General features: G+C 39.5%; 1 protein-coding gene across 1 annotated transcript in view; it reads right to left on the bottom strand.

Annotated features, from left to right (window-relative positions):
- Positions 1-15,377, bottom strand: part of MKLN1 (muskelin 1) — a gene marked incomplete at both ends in the record, with an annotated part of 145,193 nt that extends 129,816 nt beyond the window's left edge. The window contains one exon of the mRNA XM_080701907.1: positions 15,280-15,377. Within this exon, the coding sequence (XP_080558033.1) occupies positions 15,280-15,377 (98 nt within the window). The remainder of the gene's footprint in view (positions 1-15,279) is intronic.
- Positions 15,378-18,556: the final 3,179 nt, after the last annotated feature.

Below are 18,556 nucleotides of genomic sequence, written 5' to 3'. Positions count from 1 at the left end.
CAATAGAATGTAAATGTGTTATAAAAATGTATATAAGATAGATCCAACCAAAAAATGAGAAAAAATGGCAACTATAAGGAAAAGCTAAAATATTCTCATTGATTTTGTTAAGAATATTAACTGGAAGCCGGGCGTGGTAGCGCACGCTTGTAATCCCAATACTTGGGAGGCTGAGACAGGAGGATCACAGGTTCCCGGCCAGCCTCAGCTACTTAGTGAGGCCCTCCTCAACTTAGTGAGACCCTTCCTCAAAATAAATAATAAATAATAGGGCTGGGGGTGTAGGCTCAGAGGTAGAATGCCCCTGGGTTCAATCCCCAGTACCGTTTAAAAAAAAAGGAAAAAAAAAAGTTAATATACTGGAGCCAGCATGGTGGCACACACTTGTAATCCCAGCACTTGGGAGGCTGAGACAGGAGGATCATGGATCAAGGACAGTCTAAGCTACTTAGTGAGGCCCTTTGCAATTCAGTGAGACCCTGTCAAAATAAAGAACAAAAAAATAGGGCTGGGGGTGTAGCTTGGAGGGAGAAGGCCCCTGGATTCCATCCTCAGTACTTAAAAAAAAAAAAAAAGAACAATAACTGGAAGAAAATAATTATCACTTGAAACTAGCTGCTGGGAGAAAGGAAGGAAAAAGGGTAAGCATTTGGGAGGCTAAGATGTTTGTGACGTCCTCCCCAACTTAGTGAGACTCTGTTTCAAAATAAAGAATAAAAAATAGGGCAGGGGTGGTTTGGGGGTCAAATGCCCCTGGGTTCCATCCCCAGACCCACAAAAAAACCAAGAGGCTCTTAGTTAATCTCCTCAGGAAGATTTAAGAAAATTTTATTAAGAAGACTGAACTAGAGGGATAGGGAGGGAGGGAGGGGGAGAGGGAGAAAGAGGGAGGGAGGGAGGGAGGGAGGGAGAGGAAAGAAACAAGTCATCAAAAAGTCTGCTAAAAGCAAGGGGGAAAAAAACATGAACTGAAGCATTAGAACCAGAGTCAGGTATAGATTTTGAAATTATCTTTTTGTACGTTCATTGGTACATTGTAATTACACATCATAGTTAGGTTCAAAGTGATACAAACATATATGCACACATCACTTGATGTGTTTCCTTCCACATTCCAGCTGGATCCCCTCCTCACCCCACACATGTAAGCCTGGTAGCGCTACCTTCATATATAGACTTAGCAGTATTTGAACCGTTTCCTTCTTTGGTCCCCTTTACCTTCTCCCCACTCTGTCCCCTCATCCCCTCCTCTCTCACTTATCTGAAGTCCCTTCTGTTTCCTGTTTTCCCTCTAGCTTCCACATATGAGAGAAAATATAGGACTCTTGACTTTCTGAGACTGGCTGATCTTATTTAGCATAATACTCTCTAGTTGTATTCATTCTCCTACAAATAATATAATTTTGTTCTTTATAACTGAGTAGCATCCCAGTATGTGTATATATGCCACATTTTCTTTATCCATTTTGTTCGAATAATAATAATAATAATAAATAATGGGGGTTACAACATACAGACAAGTGAAATTAATAAGGATAGTGTTATATGTGATAGGAGGGATCCTAAAGTTTCTTCCCTCCAAAATTGTGTTGAAATTTAACTACCATTAATACAGTAATAAGAAGTAGAAATTTTAAGATGTGATTAGGTTATGAGGACTCCCATTTTTATGGGAGTGGGTTTGTTATAGGAGTTCCTTACAAAAGAATCAGGTCAGCCAGATATGGTGTAGTACACTGGTAATTCCAGTACTACCCTGTTTCAAAATAAAAAAAAAAGAAAAGGGGTAGGCATGGTAGCACATGCTTATAATCTCAGCATTCAGGAGGTGGAGACCGTAGGATCACAGTTTGCAGATACCCTCAGCTACTTAACAAGGCCCTTCGCAACTCAGTGAGACCCTGTTTCAAAAAATAAAAAGACTAAAATAGAGCTAGGGGTCTAGTTGGAGGTACAACGCCCCTAGGTTCCATCCCCGGTACCACAAAAAAAGGGGCGAGTAGGATTGTAGATCAGAGGCAGAATGCTGCTGGGTTCAATCTGCAGTATCATACGTAAGTAAACTGGTCCTCTTTCTGTACTCCTCCCTTTTCTCCTTCCCTCTCTTACTTTCTCTTTGTCCTTCTGCCAAGGGTTTATATAGCAATAAAATGCTGGTTCCTCCATACTGGACTTCCTAGCCTCTAGAACTGTGAGCCCATAAATTCCTGTTATAAATTACCCAATCTGTGGTATTCTGTTATACCAAACAGATCAAGAAAAGGGAGGAATAAAAAAAGTCTGATATAAGGCACATGCACTACTCATGAACCAACACACTTACTTAAAGCTGGACTTAATCAATGTATATTAATAACTTTAGGACAGAGCTGGGCACAGCACACACACTGTAATCCCAGTACTCATAATATATATTAATAATTTTACAACAGAGCCGGGCATATTGGCACACACCTGTAATCCCAGTACTTGGAACACTGCAGCAGAAGGATCACAGGTTTAAAGCCAGCCTCAGCAACTTGGCAAGACCTTGTTTCCAAGTAAAAAATAAAATAGGTCTGGGTGTCACTCAGAGGTAGAATGCCTCTGGGTTCCGTCCTCAGCAACATGAAACAAAAATAAAACAGAAAAACCACCACACAAAAACATTAAATACAAGTTTAAAAGAAGTATGATTGGTTTACTAAGAGACAGGAGAAAATAAAACCATACTGAATATTCAATTCAAATTAAAGAGGACAGAAAAAGAGAAGATACAAAGACAAGTTCAATGAACAGAAAGCAGTTACGAATCAATGCAACTTTTCCAAAAATCAATTTATATGTGAATAATTTAAAGAAATCACTTAAAATATAGGACTCAGAAAAACACAAAGTTCGTTCACATGTGAACCATAAGAAAATGCACCATAGAGACACAGATATTGAATATAAAGAAAAGGAGAGAGATATATAATGCTTCAACTAGAGAGTAGAATAGCTATATTAGTATCAGTCAGACTTAAGAATAGGGAAAATCATCAAGGATAAAGAGAGGCATTAATGAAAAAAGTGTCAATCCTCTAAGAAGACATAACAATCCTTAACGTGTCTGTGCCAAACAAAAAGTGTCAAAACACTTGTGGGAAAAACTGACAGAACTTCATGAAGCACTATTATATTCAGAGACACCAACCTCCCTCTCTCAGTAATTGACAGATTCAGCAGGAAGAAACTCAGAATACCACCAAAGTGAGCAGCACCATCAGTCAACTAGATCTAATTGACATTTATAGAATAATTCATCTAACCAGAAGAACATACATTCTCCAACCAGAATACACATAGCATTTGCTTAGCAGGCAGGAGGCCCTAGGTTCAATCCCCAGCACCATCTTCCCCGCAAAAATTTCAAGCTCCCCATAAAATATATAGTAGTGGACCAGGTGTGGTGGTGCACACTTATAATTCCAAGCTGAGACAGGAGGATTGGAGTTTGCAGGCAGCCTCAGTTACTTAGTGAGGTTCTTTGCAACTCGGTGAGACTATTTCAAAATAAAGAATAAAAAATAGGGCTGGGGTGTAGCTTGGAGGTAGAATGCCCCTGGGTTCCATCTCCAGTAGTGGAAAAAAAAAAATGTATACATATAGTAGTAATGTAAAAGAATAGAAAGTATACAAACTATGCTCTCAGACCAAAATGGAATTAAATTAGCAATCATTCATTGAATCCTAAAATAACTAGAGAAAATATATCTTCAAAAATATATAGGTCACAGCCAGTGACCTATAATATATGGTGCTTATAATCTTAGCATTTGGGAGGCTGAGACAGGAGGATCGTGGTTCACAGAGAGCCTCAGCTACTTAGTGAGGCCCTTTGCAACTCAGTGAGACCCTGTTGCAAAATAAAGAATAAAAAAAATAGGGTTGGGTGTGTAGCTCAGAGGCAGAATGCCCCTGGGTTCCATCCCCAGTACCACACACACACACACAAAAAAAAAAAAAAAGAAGAAAGAAAGAAAAAAAGGAAGAAAGGAAGAAAGAAAGAAAGAAAGAGAAAGAAAAGAAAAATGTGTGTGTGTGTGTCACAGAATTGTCTCAAGATAAATTTTAAAATATTTTGAACTAAATGAAAATGAAAGGAAAACTTACAAAAATATGTGGAATACAGTGAAAGCAATGCTTAGGAAACTTAGAGCACTGAATATACATTAGAAAATCAGAAAGATTTAAAATCACCACCTAAGCCAGGAAACTAAAAAAGAAGAACAATTCTAGCAAAAAAAAAAAAAAAAAAGCAGAATAAAAAGTTTCATAAAAATGAATAAAATGAGAAAAGACCTAAACAAAGAACCTACTAAAAAGAAAAAGTTGACAATGTCTAGCTAGGCTAACCAAGGGGAAAGAGTGATGGGGGGGGGGGGACACAAGATATAAATCACTAATATTAGAATAAAAGCAGTCATCACTACTGTCCCTTAAATATTAGAAGAAAAATAAAATGAGTATTTTGAACAATTTTAATCTCACAAAATTGGTAAAATAGGTGAAACCCATCAATTCCTTGAAAGATACAAAAGCCAAAACTCAAAAGAGAAAAAAGTTCTGAAGAGGTCAAAATAACTGTTAATGAAACTCAATCAATAATTAATAATCTTCCAAAAAAAGAAACTACCAGGCCCAAATGGTCTCACTAATGCTTTTTATCAAATATTTAGGGAAACAACTATATCAATTCTCTTTACTATCTTAGAAAAATAATAAAAGGAAACCCTTTCTCATTAACCTAATACAAAAAGCAGATAAAGAGCTAGATGTGGTGGAACATGCTTGTAATCCCAGTACTTGTAATCCCAGGCTGAGACAGAAGGATCACAGGTTCAAGGGCAGCCTCAGCTACTTATGAGGCCCTTTACAACTTCTTAAGACCTGTTTCAAAAAAAAAAAAAAAAAAAAAAAAATTAGGTCCAAGAGTGTAGCTTGGAGGTAGAATTTTCCTGGGTTCAACTCCCAGCACCAAAAAAATAAAGAATAAAAAATAGGGCTGGGGTGCAGCTCAAAGGTAGAACATTCCGGGTTCGATCCCAAGTACCAAAGGGGTAAAAAAGTAGTACTTAAAAATAAACATAGAAAAATATATATAAGATCAGTGAGAAAAACTACAATCTCTGAGGAAACAAATCAAAGAAATACAAATGGAGAAACAGTCCATGTCCATAGATACAAAAATTCAGTTTGGTTGGGGGGGGGTACCTGGGATAGAACCCAGGGCCATTGTATCTCTGAGCTATATGCCCAACCCTATTTTTTCTTTTTATTTTTTGAAACTGAGTCTCACTGAGTTGTGAAAGGCCTCGCTAAGTAGCTGAGGCAGTCTGCGAACCGCAATCCTCCGGTCTCAGCCTCCCAAATGCTGGGATTACAAATGTGCACCACCATGCCTGGCTTAAAAATTCAGTATTTTTAAGATGTCAGTTCCTCCCCCCAATTTGATCTATACATGCAAACCAATCCCAAAAAAATCCCAACAAGTCATTTTATGTATATCTACAAAAGGATTCTAAGGTATATATGAAAAACAAAAGACCCACAATAGCCAAAAAAATGTTGAAGCACAAAGTTAGAGGACTGACCACACCCACCTTTAAGTGACCAAGAAAATATGGTCATGGCAAAAAAATAACTGTATAGATCTATGGGTGGGCTCCAAAAACAGACCCCCAACACAATTCATTGGAGAAAAAAAGACATTTTCAACAAATGGTGCCATATTAATTGGACATCCATTTAAGAAAAAGAAAGACTTTATACCTTTCATAAGAATCAACTTAAAATGAATCTCAGACATAAATTACACAAAATTATAAAACTCCTACAAGAAAATCTAGGTGACTTGGGTTAGGCAATGATTTTTTTTTTTTTTTTTTTTTTTTTGCTATAACACCAAAAGGTATAATCAAAGAAAAAAAATGTAAGCTGGGATTTGTTAAAATTAAAATTTCTACTCTGCAAAAGATACATTAAGACAATGAAAGATAAGCCAAATGCATGGAAGTAAATATTTGCAAAGTACAAAGCAATAAGAAAACAGCCCAGTTTACAAATGGGCGAAAGAGGTAAACAGACACCTCACCTAAGATGGAAAAATGAACACATGAAAAGACGCTCAACATCACCAAGTTATGAATAAGCAAAGTAAAGCAACATTGATAGTGAGTGCATCTGTTAGACTGGCAAAAGAGAAAGAAAAATGACAGCACCAAAGACTAGCCAGGATGCAAACAAAGCAACAGCAACTCTCAGTCACGCTGGGGTCAATGCCAAGTGCCACTCTGTAAAACCACATCACTTACGGGAGAGAAAAGGATGCTGACCTTGGAAATGAAGAGCATTTATAAGACTAAAGTCAAAAGAAACCGTACTAACACTGTACTCTAGTCCAGGAAGTTGTGCACTACCACGTACAGATGAACAATCCTGATGCTCTCTATATTCATGCTACAATTAAACAATGAAGTAAATGCCTACCAAATAGTTGAGGTCAAGTTTCTCACTACTGGGGTGAAAAAAAACTACAAATCAGAAGAGGAAGAGCCTAGAATCACTCATGTGTTAATAGATTAGAGGAGACCTATAAAAATACTTATAGATATGTATATACACACAGGTTAGCAAACATACATTCATTTCTTTGCTCTGTCAGCTCAGAGGGTCTAACAAACAACATGCCAAAGCAGCACATAGAGCATCTGATTTCTGATGCCTTTCTCCAATAAAAGAACCACAGGTTCCATGAAAACAATGAGGCAGGGAATAAACAAAATGAGCCTGAGCATCTTATAATACCACAGATTAAGAAAATGCTTTTACAAGAGAGAGAGAGAAGGTTATGCCATGGGGCAGAGAAGTTAACTGAAAGAGCTTCTAATAGCCAAAGCTGAAACAAGTGATGCATAAAACTAGAGTAGTATTGTAATATAACCTAAAATATGAAATAAGTATCCACGAATCCAAACTGGTAAGTATATGACTAAAGAAATAATATGGAGAAAGAGACAAATCTCCCATGCAGAAGAATTCCTAATAAATTCCTAATATTACTCCTAATATTCCACACAAAGGGATAAAAGCATAACAAATTCCCCAATTCCTAAGTGTGGGCTGTTCATAGTGACTTCCAAAAAATACAATATGTAAAGGGAAGAAAAGGAGTAACTTTAGAATGAAGAAAGCTGGCAAGCACTAGCTCAGGTAGACATGGTCATCATCTATCAAGAGTAATACATTATAATGAAGGTATGTGCCCTTGATATAATGTAACAAAAAATGGCACCTTACCTGTGATCTTCCTTCCAAAAATCAGTAACTCCAGATTTATCATCAGGAAAAAGAAAAATCACACACGTTTAGTAGAAGGGCATCCTACAATATACCTGACCAATATTACTCAAAACTGTCAAAGTCATCAAAAACAAAGAAATTCTGAGAAACTGTCACTGCCAAAAGGAGCCTAAGAGATGAAAATTTATTGTAATATGCAATATGTTAACTTGGATAGAATCCTGAAACAGAAAAAGGACATTAGGTAAAAAACAGTATGAACTATGGACCATAGTTAAAACAATAATGCATCAATATGGCTCATTACTTATAACGACATCATACTAAAGTAATATATTAATAACAGAAATAGCTTTCAGGAGGCATAGGGGAACCCTCTATACTATCTGCTCAATATTTGTATAAATCTAAAACTTCTAAAAGATAAAGTCTACAATTTAATAGAGAAAACAATTATACAAATTTTAAAAATGGAAAATGGTAACTCTGTAGATGATAAAATTATATATCTTAAAGATGTCAAAAACATGGAAAAATTCTACAAAAAGGAGAATTTAGAAAAAATAAAAAATGCAAATTTACAAGAGAAGACGCTCATTCACAATAACAACAACTAGGCATAAACTTTAAAAAGAAATGTACAAAGCTGGGCATGGTGGTACACGCTTGTAATCCCAGCATTTGGGAGGCTGACACAGAAGAATCCTGGTTCGAGGACAGCCTCATCTACTTAGTGAGACCCTGTGCAACTCAGTGAGACCCTGTTTCAAAATAAAGAGTAAAAAATAGGGCTGGGGGTGTCGCTCGGAGGTAAGAAAGTCCCTAGGTTCTATCCCCAGTACCACAAAGAATAAAGAAGAAAAGAAAGAAATGTACAAAGCCTAAAAGGAAAAAAAAAAAATTTAAACAATCTTGAAAGACATATAAGTAAGCCTGAATGAAATGCAAAGACATATCATGTCCCTACATAGACTATTAGAGAGACATCAATTCTCTTTACACTAATTTGAACATCTAATGATAACTTAAAATAAGCAAATTTTCCTAAAAGTAGATAAGTAAGGTTAATATGCCTTACATAAATAATAAATCTCATAATAAATTAAGCAAGTGAAAACATACAACCTTGAAAAAAAAAAAGAACAAGAGAGGACTTATGATGTTAAAACACAGAATACAATCTCCCTAATTAAAGCAGTGGGTACTTATATATGAAGAAGCATCAGGAAAAAAAGAGAAAACACTAAAATAGACCAAAGTGAAAAAAAAAAATGATCAAGGTTAAAATCCAGAACCAATGGGGCAAATACAGAATTTATATTAAATGATGTTGAAAGAACTGGATAGCCCTTTACAAATAAGCAAAATTAGATTTGTATCTCATACTGTATGCTTGGCTAAATTCCAAATATATCAGAAAACAAAAATAAAATATAAAAACATACAAGTAGTAAAAGAAAGAAAGCACATCCAGTACTTGGGAGGCTGAGAAAGAAGGACTGGCAGTTCGCAGCCAGCCTCATCTACTTAGTGAGGCCCTCTGCAACTTTGTGAGATGCAGTTTCAAAATAAAGAATAAAAAATAGGGCTGGGTGTAGCTTGGAGGTAGAATGCCCTTAGGTTCCATCCCCAGTACTACAAGAAAGAAAACACAAATCCTTCACACTCTGACACAGAAAAAACACCACCTAAATATAATTCAAACTACAGAAAAAGTCAAACTTGGCATAGTCAACTAAATAAAAATACAGGTTTCAAAAAGAAAAAAAGAAATGAAACATCCTATTTTCAGATAGCATGATATGTCTAAAAGAAAAATCCAAGGAATTACCTTCCTCCAAAATCTATAGCCAATAAGTGAATCCAACAATGCTACAAGATACAAAATCAACATATAACATATGCATCTCAATATACTATGAACATGTAAATTCAAAATTAAAAGTGCAAGAAAAATTACAATTGTTTAAAAGGAAATGAAATAAACATAATACTAAAAAATGAAATAAAATGCACAGGATAATCTCTATCCTGAAAATTACAGTGAGGACAAAAGACCTAACTAAATTAAAAGACACTGTGGGCATGGATTAGAAGTGTCGTGTGTGTGTGTGTGTGTGTGTGTGTGTGTGTGTGTGTGTGTGTGGTGGTCTAATGACTTGCTTTTTACCAAATGAACAATGGAACAGGGAAAAGGTGACCGGGTGTCATCTATGGGCCTAGGCGTTTGCTAGTAAACTCCCTTATTGACTTTGATGAAGCAAAACACCATGTTGAAGAAACCCACAGGGCAACAAACTGAGGGCAGCCTCTGACCAACCATCTCAAAAACTGAATCCTGCCGACCACCACATAGGCGTAGATGCACATCTTTCCCCAATCAAGTCTTCAGATGAAACTGCAGCCCTGGTCAAAATTTTGACTCTTGGGCCCTTATAAGAGACATGAAACAGCGAATCCCTAATCCCTATGCAAACTCTCAGTAGATATGTACTGTTTTAAGCTGCTTAATTTGTGATAATTTTTATGAGGCAAAGATAATTAACACCATGTCGTCTTTTGGATTCCTGACGTATTTAGGAATGAAATAAGTTAGATTCACTTTAAAATATACCACAAGAAAGATAAATAGGTGTAAATAAAGGTTGAGAAGTAGGGATATTAATGGTCTAGCAAATAGATGGCCACTAATATCTGCTTACCATGTAAAGCAAAACTCAAGCCAGCTTATTATCACCAAGCACTTGAAAATGAGCCTGTAGCAATTATCTCCAAGGACTCAAAATACTTTGGGGACATAAACCTATGTGCGTACTCCACACAAATGAACAGAGCAACCTCTGGGAAAGGACAAGGGCAACAGAATAAAATAAACATTCCTATACAAGAAGAATGATGAGATAGGAAAGTCTCACTGGCCAAAAATCAAACTATGAAACTAGATAATATGGTTTGGTATCTCGGAGGAAAAAAATAAAAAATAAAAATCTGCAGAAAGACTCATATACACACAGTCCTCATTTACTAAATATCTCAGAATGCTTAAATTATCAAATGTTTTAAAGAAATTAAACGAGCCAGGCATGGTGCACACACATAATCCCAGCACTTGGGAGGCTGAGACAGGAGGATCGCGCAGGTTCAATGCCAGCCTTACCTACTTAGTGAGGCTCTCAGCAACTTAGTGAGACCCTGTTTCCAAATAAAAAATAGGACTGGAAGTATAACCCGGAGGTAGAAAGCCTCTGGATTGCACCCCCAGTACCACAAAAAAAGAAAAAAGAAAGAAAGAGAAAGAAAGAAATTAAATGGCCCTTCAGAATACATTTTAAAGCTAAAAACCTGCCCCTTTTACCTAAAGCAATGATTATTACATTTAGATATGATTTAGGGAAAGTTTACTATTTAGTATATACATTCTTCAAATCTCAGACAAAATAGCAATATATAGAGAGAGTAGAAAGATATGAGAGATCAAACTGTTTCAAAGCACCCTCAAAAAAGCTACATTTATAGGTAAATAATTTACCAAAATAATCATTATCATTACTTCATCAAGGTCTCAAAATACCTTTGCTGGGCAATAGTTTAGCTTAGAGGGGAGACTGTGGTACTTTGATCTTATAAACATGCATGAAGAATAGTGCTTAACAACAGAATCATAGTTGAACAACAGAATCAGGAACACATACCAAAACACTAAGTTATAAAACAAGTTTTATCACTCAGATTATGAGACTGAGATGAAGATCACAGGTTTGCAGCCAGCCTCAGCTACTTAGTAAGGCCCTCTGCAACTTAGTTGAGACCCTGATTCAAAATAAAGAATAAAAAATAGGGCTTGGGGTATAGCCTGAAGGAATGCCCTCTGGGTTCAATCCCTATTACTGCAAAAAAGAAAAAAATTAAAACCACTATCAAGGAGATAACTAAAGAATCCTAAATGTTCAAAAATTAAACAATAAAGCCAGGCATGGTGGCATACACCTGTTGAGCCAGCTACTCAGGAGGACCACTTGAGTCCAAAAGCTAGAAATCAACCTACACACCATAACAAGACCTCATCTCAAAAAAAAAAAAAGGTGGCACATGCCAGTATTTGAGAGGCTAAGATAGGATGAGCATAAGACTTAGCAACTTAGTGAGACTGTCTCTAACTTTTAGAAAATTTTAAAAAGGGATGGAAGTGCACGGTGTGGTGGCACACACTTGTAATCCAGTACTTAAGAGGCTCAGGCAGGAGGATGGCTAGTTCACCGCCAGCCTCAGCAACTTGTGAGACCCTCCGCAACTTAGTGAGACTGTTTCAAAATAATGTGGTAAAATGTAAGTACCACCAAAAAAAAAAAAAAAAAGACTGTAAGTGTCATTTCCTTTCTCCCATGTATATTTTTAAACATGGATACATCTTAATGGATAACATTTATTTCATTATAAACAAAAACCTTTTAAATAAATAGTATCTTTGTTGCCAAGAGTATAAATATATACATATGTAACTACCTATAACCTGTTACTTTGACTTCACAATATTTTTGTAGTACTTTATTAACCTGTGATCCTTCTGTCTTAGCCTCCCAAATACTGGGATTGCAGGTGTATGCAAATATTTACAAATATTCATAGTCATGAAATTCTTGCACACTGAATCTCCCTCCCTCACACCTGCCCCCTCCCCCACACAACCGAGACTGAACCCTGAGCCTTGAGTATATTGGGCAAGCACTCTACCACTGACCTACACCACCAGCCCCACACACAGGAAATTTTTTTAAAGAAAAATGTCTTCCCAGATATTATATATCTGGGAAGCACACCAATACTAAAAAGTATTACTTACAGAGGAAGTGGGGGGAAGGACTTTCCACATTAATAGATTTTATACAGCCAGACTTCTCAGACGTGTATCTAACCAAAGAACCTCTTTAATGGGCAACAATGTCAGAAACTAGCCATTCACAAAATATTCCATGGGAAATCATGTGGTATACAATTCTATAAACTATCATTTAAAGTTAATTTTTTCTATCAATTTCCAAATTATATATAAATTTCAGAAAAGAAAATCTAGCCAAATTCTTTTAAGCATACTGAAAAATAAAAGGCCATTTTGTTACTTTCAAAGTAAAAATGTGTTATCTATAACTAGATCTGCTTTAACATTAAGGTCCAAAGAAACCTAAAAGAGTTAATGATTCAGTTTATTCTGCTTTGAGGAGAAGGATAAAAATCTAAAATCCTTAGAAAAAAATTAAAATGGAAATTTTTTGTATGACTTCTATGCCTCCAAAACTAAAATTCAAGTGTATTTAATACCAGAACTGACTGGGGAGCCAGACTGCCTGGGTTCAAATCCTGATTCCACCTAGCTGTATAGTCCCGGCAAGCTCTCCATTCCTGTTTCCCCATCTGGAAAATGGAATCCTCCTTACAGGATTATTTTAAGGATTAAATCATTTAAAATACTTAAAATGTTCATGATAGTGTTTCATATGTGGAAAGTGTTTACCATTTTTATCACTGTGTTATTACTGTCACCTCAAAAAGTTGTCAAAAGTATTTGCTATTTTGTGAACAATTTCAACAAATAGTTACATCTACAATGAGACCTATTTAAGAAGTGCTTTAACATGATTTCCACTGCTAGTAAAGATACAGAAATTGCCCTTAGAGAGGTTTGGGGAGATGGAAAATCAATCCTTAATTGCTTGTAGAAGTTCAGAACCAAGGGTTTTACAGTTTAGGAATGGCATTCACCCACCAAGCATACAAAACTCTCAAATTCAAGCTCCATAACACTCAACCATACTCCTTCAAAGAAGAAAGTTGGGATTACTCTTCAATTATAATAGTTTAGTGTTTTAAAATAAAAACTATACTACATCTGTCAACAGAATGTAATCAGGATCAAATAAAATCCAGCAAATATGAGCCAGGCATGGTTATGTATGCTTGTAATCCCAGCACGTTGGAGACTGAGGCAGAAAGATTGCAGGCTGGTGACCAGCCTCAGCAACTTATTGAGATTCTCAGCAACCAAAGGAGACCATGTCTCAAAAATACAAATTAAAAAAAAAAAAAGGGTGGGCTGTGTTGGAGCTTGGAGGCAGAATGCCTCTGGTTTCAATCCCCAGTACCACATATTCATAAAAAACCCATATACATATTAAATACTATTATCGAAAGAGATTTCTCCAATTTCTTTTTTTTTTTTTTTTTTTGTGGTACTGGGGTTCCTGGAAGCCCTTCTTCCTCCGGGCTACACTTCCAGACCTATTTTATATTTTTGAAACAGGGTCTCTTACGCCAGCACGGCTGGCTTCGAACCTGCGCGATCCTCCTGTCTCCGCCTCCCAAGCGCGGGGATTACAAGCGTGCGCCACCACGCCCGGCATTTCTCCAATTTCTAACAGTTGCTTTCTAACTTCAAAACTAATTTTTGTCCACTTCAAGTCAGGGGCAGAATAACAAGTCAGATTAAAGTTGCCATCTCACCAAATCATTTGCTATTTGAAAGGTACTCTTCAGATGATTCTGTTAGGACCAGGACTTTAAAGGAAAAGGCTTAGAAAGTTCTAGTTAGCCTAGAAAAGGCTTAACTCAAGAAAAAGGTCTTTCAAGGTATTGGATCAAACACTACCACCCTAGTTCCCAAATGTCTATGATTCTAACCTGGATACAGAAAATGCTGATGCAAAAATCAGTTAGCACAGAAAATCAGAGGTCAAGAACCTAGGGCCACATTTCAGCTGGGAGCCACAGTATTTACCTGGCTTACTCTCCAATTAAAAGTCAAGTCCTAGTATCAATCAGGGACAGGGCCATGCAGCAGCCATCAGTAAAACGCAGGACAGACAAGACCACAGGTCAATTGGCACCCTTCTTTGAGGCACATCCTACTGAATGCATGATTGCCAACCGCTGACCTGGTGAAGAGGAGGATTGGTTGGCAGACGAGAGTTTCTTCTTGTTACAGCTTCATTCTGAGATTGACTGATTTGACTAGCAAAGTCAAATCCGGGGAAATGTGAAGAATTTTTGAAATATTGGTAGAAAACGTCTCTGTGGGTAGGCTTCACAGATCTGCTCGTTTTATTTCTTTAGTAACAACCACCTTATTATTAACTGCTTGTTTTGTTCGTAAGATCCTCTCTGGGCCGGCGAGATAATGGTCCAGGGGAGAGCCTGCACTTTTGCTGGAGGATCTGCACAGATCTTAAGCCTTTACTAAACCAGTTTGGAGTTAGCTCTGCTCCTCTCCAAGATAAGCTGAAAATAAATAGCATTTGCTACAGAACACTGTAGATGGAACTCCCATCTGCATGAACACTGGAGTTAAGATCTCGAAGATAAGCTTAAAATAAGTCACCTTTGCTACAGAAAAGAAGGAATTTGCTGCAGATACATATATAATAGTAATGCAATGGAAGTGTCTTTAAAAAAAAAAAAAAAAACACCGGAGGGTCCACACATCCCCTCTGCCTCGGGGTTTCAAATTCATTGAAGCCATCATGCCAAATTTTTCTGTTTACATTTGAGCTTCTGGGTTGGGAAACCTCTGTGTCTACACAAATCCACCACGGGGAGCCGTGACTCGAGGCCCGGACACTCCTCGAACGTCCTCTAGCCATTCCCTGTCCTTTTCAGAACTTGTCATCCCAAAGTACATCCACAAGACACCCCGCGCCGGGCTTCCCAACTTCTCCCCGCGGGCCGGGACTGGGCTCCTCCACTCGGCCACCCCGGCGGCTCCGGGGAGCAGGCCCGCCGGGCCGCGGCAGCCGCACCCCCGGCCCCGGCCCCGGCCCCGCGGCCCGCGGGCGGCGCTCTCTCCGGCGGCGGGGCCGCGACCCCGGAGGCCGCGCGTCCCCTCGCAGGCCCGGCCGGGGCCTCCGCGCCCGCCCCGCACCCCGGCCGGCCGCGCACCCGCGGGCGAGCGCAGGGCCCCGCGCTTACTCGGGAAGGTAGGTGGAGGAGAAGGAGCTCCACTTGTGCAGCGCGTAGGGCAGAAGCCGGCACTCAGGCGCCGCAGCCACAGCCCCGCCAGCCGCCATCTTGTCAGCTCCCGACGGCCGCCGCCGACCGCCGACGCCAGGGGCGGGGGCGGGGCCTGCGCTTAAAGGGGCCGCGGCGCCTGCGCTCCCGCCTCGGCTTTCCCACGCCGCGCGCGCCCGGGGGGCTGGCGGAGACCCGGGCTGGGGTGCGGGCCCTTGCGGGGCGCTGCTGGGAGGCGTGAGGAGAGCTTTTTTTTTTTTTTTTTTTTTTAACAAGCAGAGGTAAAGACAGAGCCAAGGATATGATGAAATCAGCTCTAGTAGTGGTCCAACAAGGGAAAATGACAAGACCAACTTGGAAAAGGGAAGGAAGCCTGGCGAGTTTGGAAACCCGAGGCCCTCAGCAGTTTATAAATCCCCGAAGAGAGCCGGAGCGCGGTCGCGTGTGTTCTCTCCTTCTGCGGTCGTGCGGGGCGGCAGGGTGTCACCCGGTCCCGGGGTCCAGGCGTGCCCTCCTGGCGGGTCGTGCTCAGTCCGCGCTGCCCGTCTTGGTAAACAATCCTGGAGATTAGCAGGCCCTCTCCCGCTCGTCTGTGGCCTTGGTTTGCTCAGGAATGACGTTCGCCCACAGTCTAGAACAGTCGCAGAGCTGGGAAGCTGTGTCATCATGGCCCCAGTTGGTACCTCAGCCCGCTCTTAATTCCAACAGAAATTTAGCCCGTAAGTGCAGAGGCAAGAGGAAAAAGTTCGAGGAAAAGGGAGACTAGTAACCCTTATGCCCTGAAAGTCACGTGGATATCATCCCAGCTTCTTAAGACGAGAGGAACAGTTGGTCTAAATAGGTGACAGCTCCAGCTAACGCTCCCTTCAAGTGTCTGTTTATCAGGGTTGTGCATAGCCACTAGGTTACCAAGCCTGCGCCATTCATTACCTAAGAGCTTGGACTCCTCAAAGCCTGGATGGTACGTTTCATCACCTCCACCTGTCGCGGAAAACTCAAGGAGTTTCTCAGTGAATGCGGGTGAGTCAATAATTGTACCGTCATCTGTTAGGATCATTAGCCTGCCCCAATTCCCTCCAATCCTTTCCTGACTACCTGATTCCATAGGAGGGGAATTTTGTGGCCTCCACTAGGATGCCAGATCAAGAAGGCCAAATAGAAGCTGGTTGTGGTGGTGCACACCTGTAATCCCAGGACAGGTGGGAGGTTGAGCCTGCAGAATCTCAGGTTCGCTGACAGCCCCAGCAACTTAGTGAGACCCTGTTTCTAAATAAAAAATAGAAAGTGCCCAAAGTATAGCTCAGTGGTAGAATGTCCCCAGGTTCAGTCCCTAGTACAAAAAAAAAAAAAAAAAAAAGCCAAATATAAAGGCCACGAGTATATTAACCTGTAAGATTACATGTACTCTCTGTGTTGCAACATGTTGGAAAGTCTTAAATTTTATGGAGTTCTCTTTTGTTTTTATGGTACTGGGTATTGAAGCCTTGTGCCTCTGATCTACACCCCCAGCCCTATTTTATTTTTTATTTTGAAACAGGGTCCAAGTTGCAGAGGGCTTCGCTAAGTAGCTGAGACTGTCCTGGAACTTGCAATCCTCCTGTCTCAGCCTCCAAAGTACTGACCGGGATTGCAAGTGTGCACCACCACATCTGGCAAGTCTTTAATTTCTGAGGGAATGCTATAGCCCCAGTGACTTGTGCTAGGGAACTGCCTGAGACAGTGGGAGATGGCCAGAGGAGGTTAGTGCCAGAGGTGATTATCTTTGGGAAAAGAAAATATTTTAAAAGAGAGATTAAGCCATACCTGTGCTTGGGAGGCAGAGACAGGAGGATCGCAGGTTTGAAGCCAGCCTCTCTGGCTTAAGAGACTCTGTTTCCAAAAAAAAAATTATATATATATATATATATATATATATATATATATATATATATATATATATTAGGTCTAGGAGTGTAGCCTGGAGGTAAAAGGGTTTCCAGGAACCCCAGTACCAAAAATAAAAAATAAAAAGAGAGATTAAAACAGAAACTCACTCCAACTAGTTTGGGCCCCAAATTTGCTAATGCCCTCTCTTACCTTAATATTAGTAAGTAAACTCATTTTTTTCCAGGCAGAGTTATGGTTCCTGAACTTTTTTTTTTTTTTTTTTTTTTTTTGGTGGTACTGGGGGTGCAACCCAGAGGCTTTCTACCTCCGGGCTATACTCCCAGACCCATTTTATATTTTTATTTGGAAACAGGGTCTCACTAAGTTGCTTAGAGCCTCACTAAGTAGCTGAGGCTGGCTTCAAACCTGCGCGATCCTCCTGTCTCAGCCTCCCAAGCGCGGGGATTACAAGCGTGAGCCACCACACCCGGCTCCTGAACAATTTTTTAAAAAAAGAAAAAATATATATGAATGTATGTATGTATGAGCTCTTACTGAGCTTAGATCTTCCCAGTGACTTTCTACTCCCTTCTAACCTGCCTAACAGAGCCCCCCATAACACCCCTTATTTTTCCAACGTTCTCTTCTCTCTCCTTGGCACTCTACTCCAGCGACACTAAACTAGCATACTGAATTGTTACCCATGTGTCCTGTGTCCTCCTTCCCTTCGGAACTCTACCTGAACCAGTCCTGAAATATGCTTCCCCAACTTTACCTACCCATATCCTCTTCATCATTCTGTTCTGGAAAAACCTTTCCTCATCACCTATTTGGAAGTTAGGTCACATTTTCTACCTTTCCCTTAGCACCTCAAGTTTCCCCTCTTTAATTGAACCAAGACCCTAATATTGTTTTAATTTCCTCTTTATTTTTCTTTCTCCCCAAAAGAAAACTCCCACAAAGGCAGGAGTCGTGCATATCCTGTTCACAGTTGTATCTGTTGTTGTCTTTACACATAGTAGATGCTCAATAAATATTAAAGGAGAGGAAGCCAGGCACAGTGGCGCACACCTGTAATCCCAGGACTTGGGAGGCTGAAATAGGAGGATCACTGGTTTGAGGACAGCCTCAGAAAGGAGTGAGACTCTTACCAACCTAGCAAGACACTGATTCAAAATAAAAATAAAATATAGGGCTGGGGATGGGTATAGCTCAGAAGTAGAATGCCTCTGAGTTCAATCCCCAGTACCAAAAGAAAAGAAAATTTTGAGACAGAGACCGGAAGGTTGTAAGTTCAAGACCAGCCTTGGCAACTTAGTAAGACCATTTCAAAATTAAAAATAAAAAGGGCTGGCAGTGTAGATTGAAGGTG

Source organism: Muscardinus avellanarius (assembly GCF_963383645.1).
Source record: "Muscardinus avellanarius genome assembly, chromosome: 9".
Lineage (NCBI taxonomy): Eukaryota > Metazoa > Chordata > Mammalia > Rodentia > Gliridae > Muscardinus > Muscardinus avellanarius.
The sequence above is the reverse complement of the archived record's forward strand: the minus strand, read 5'-3'. Positions and strand labels throughout refer to the sequence as shown.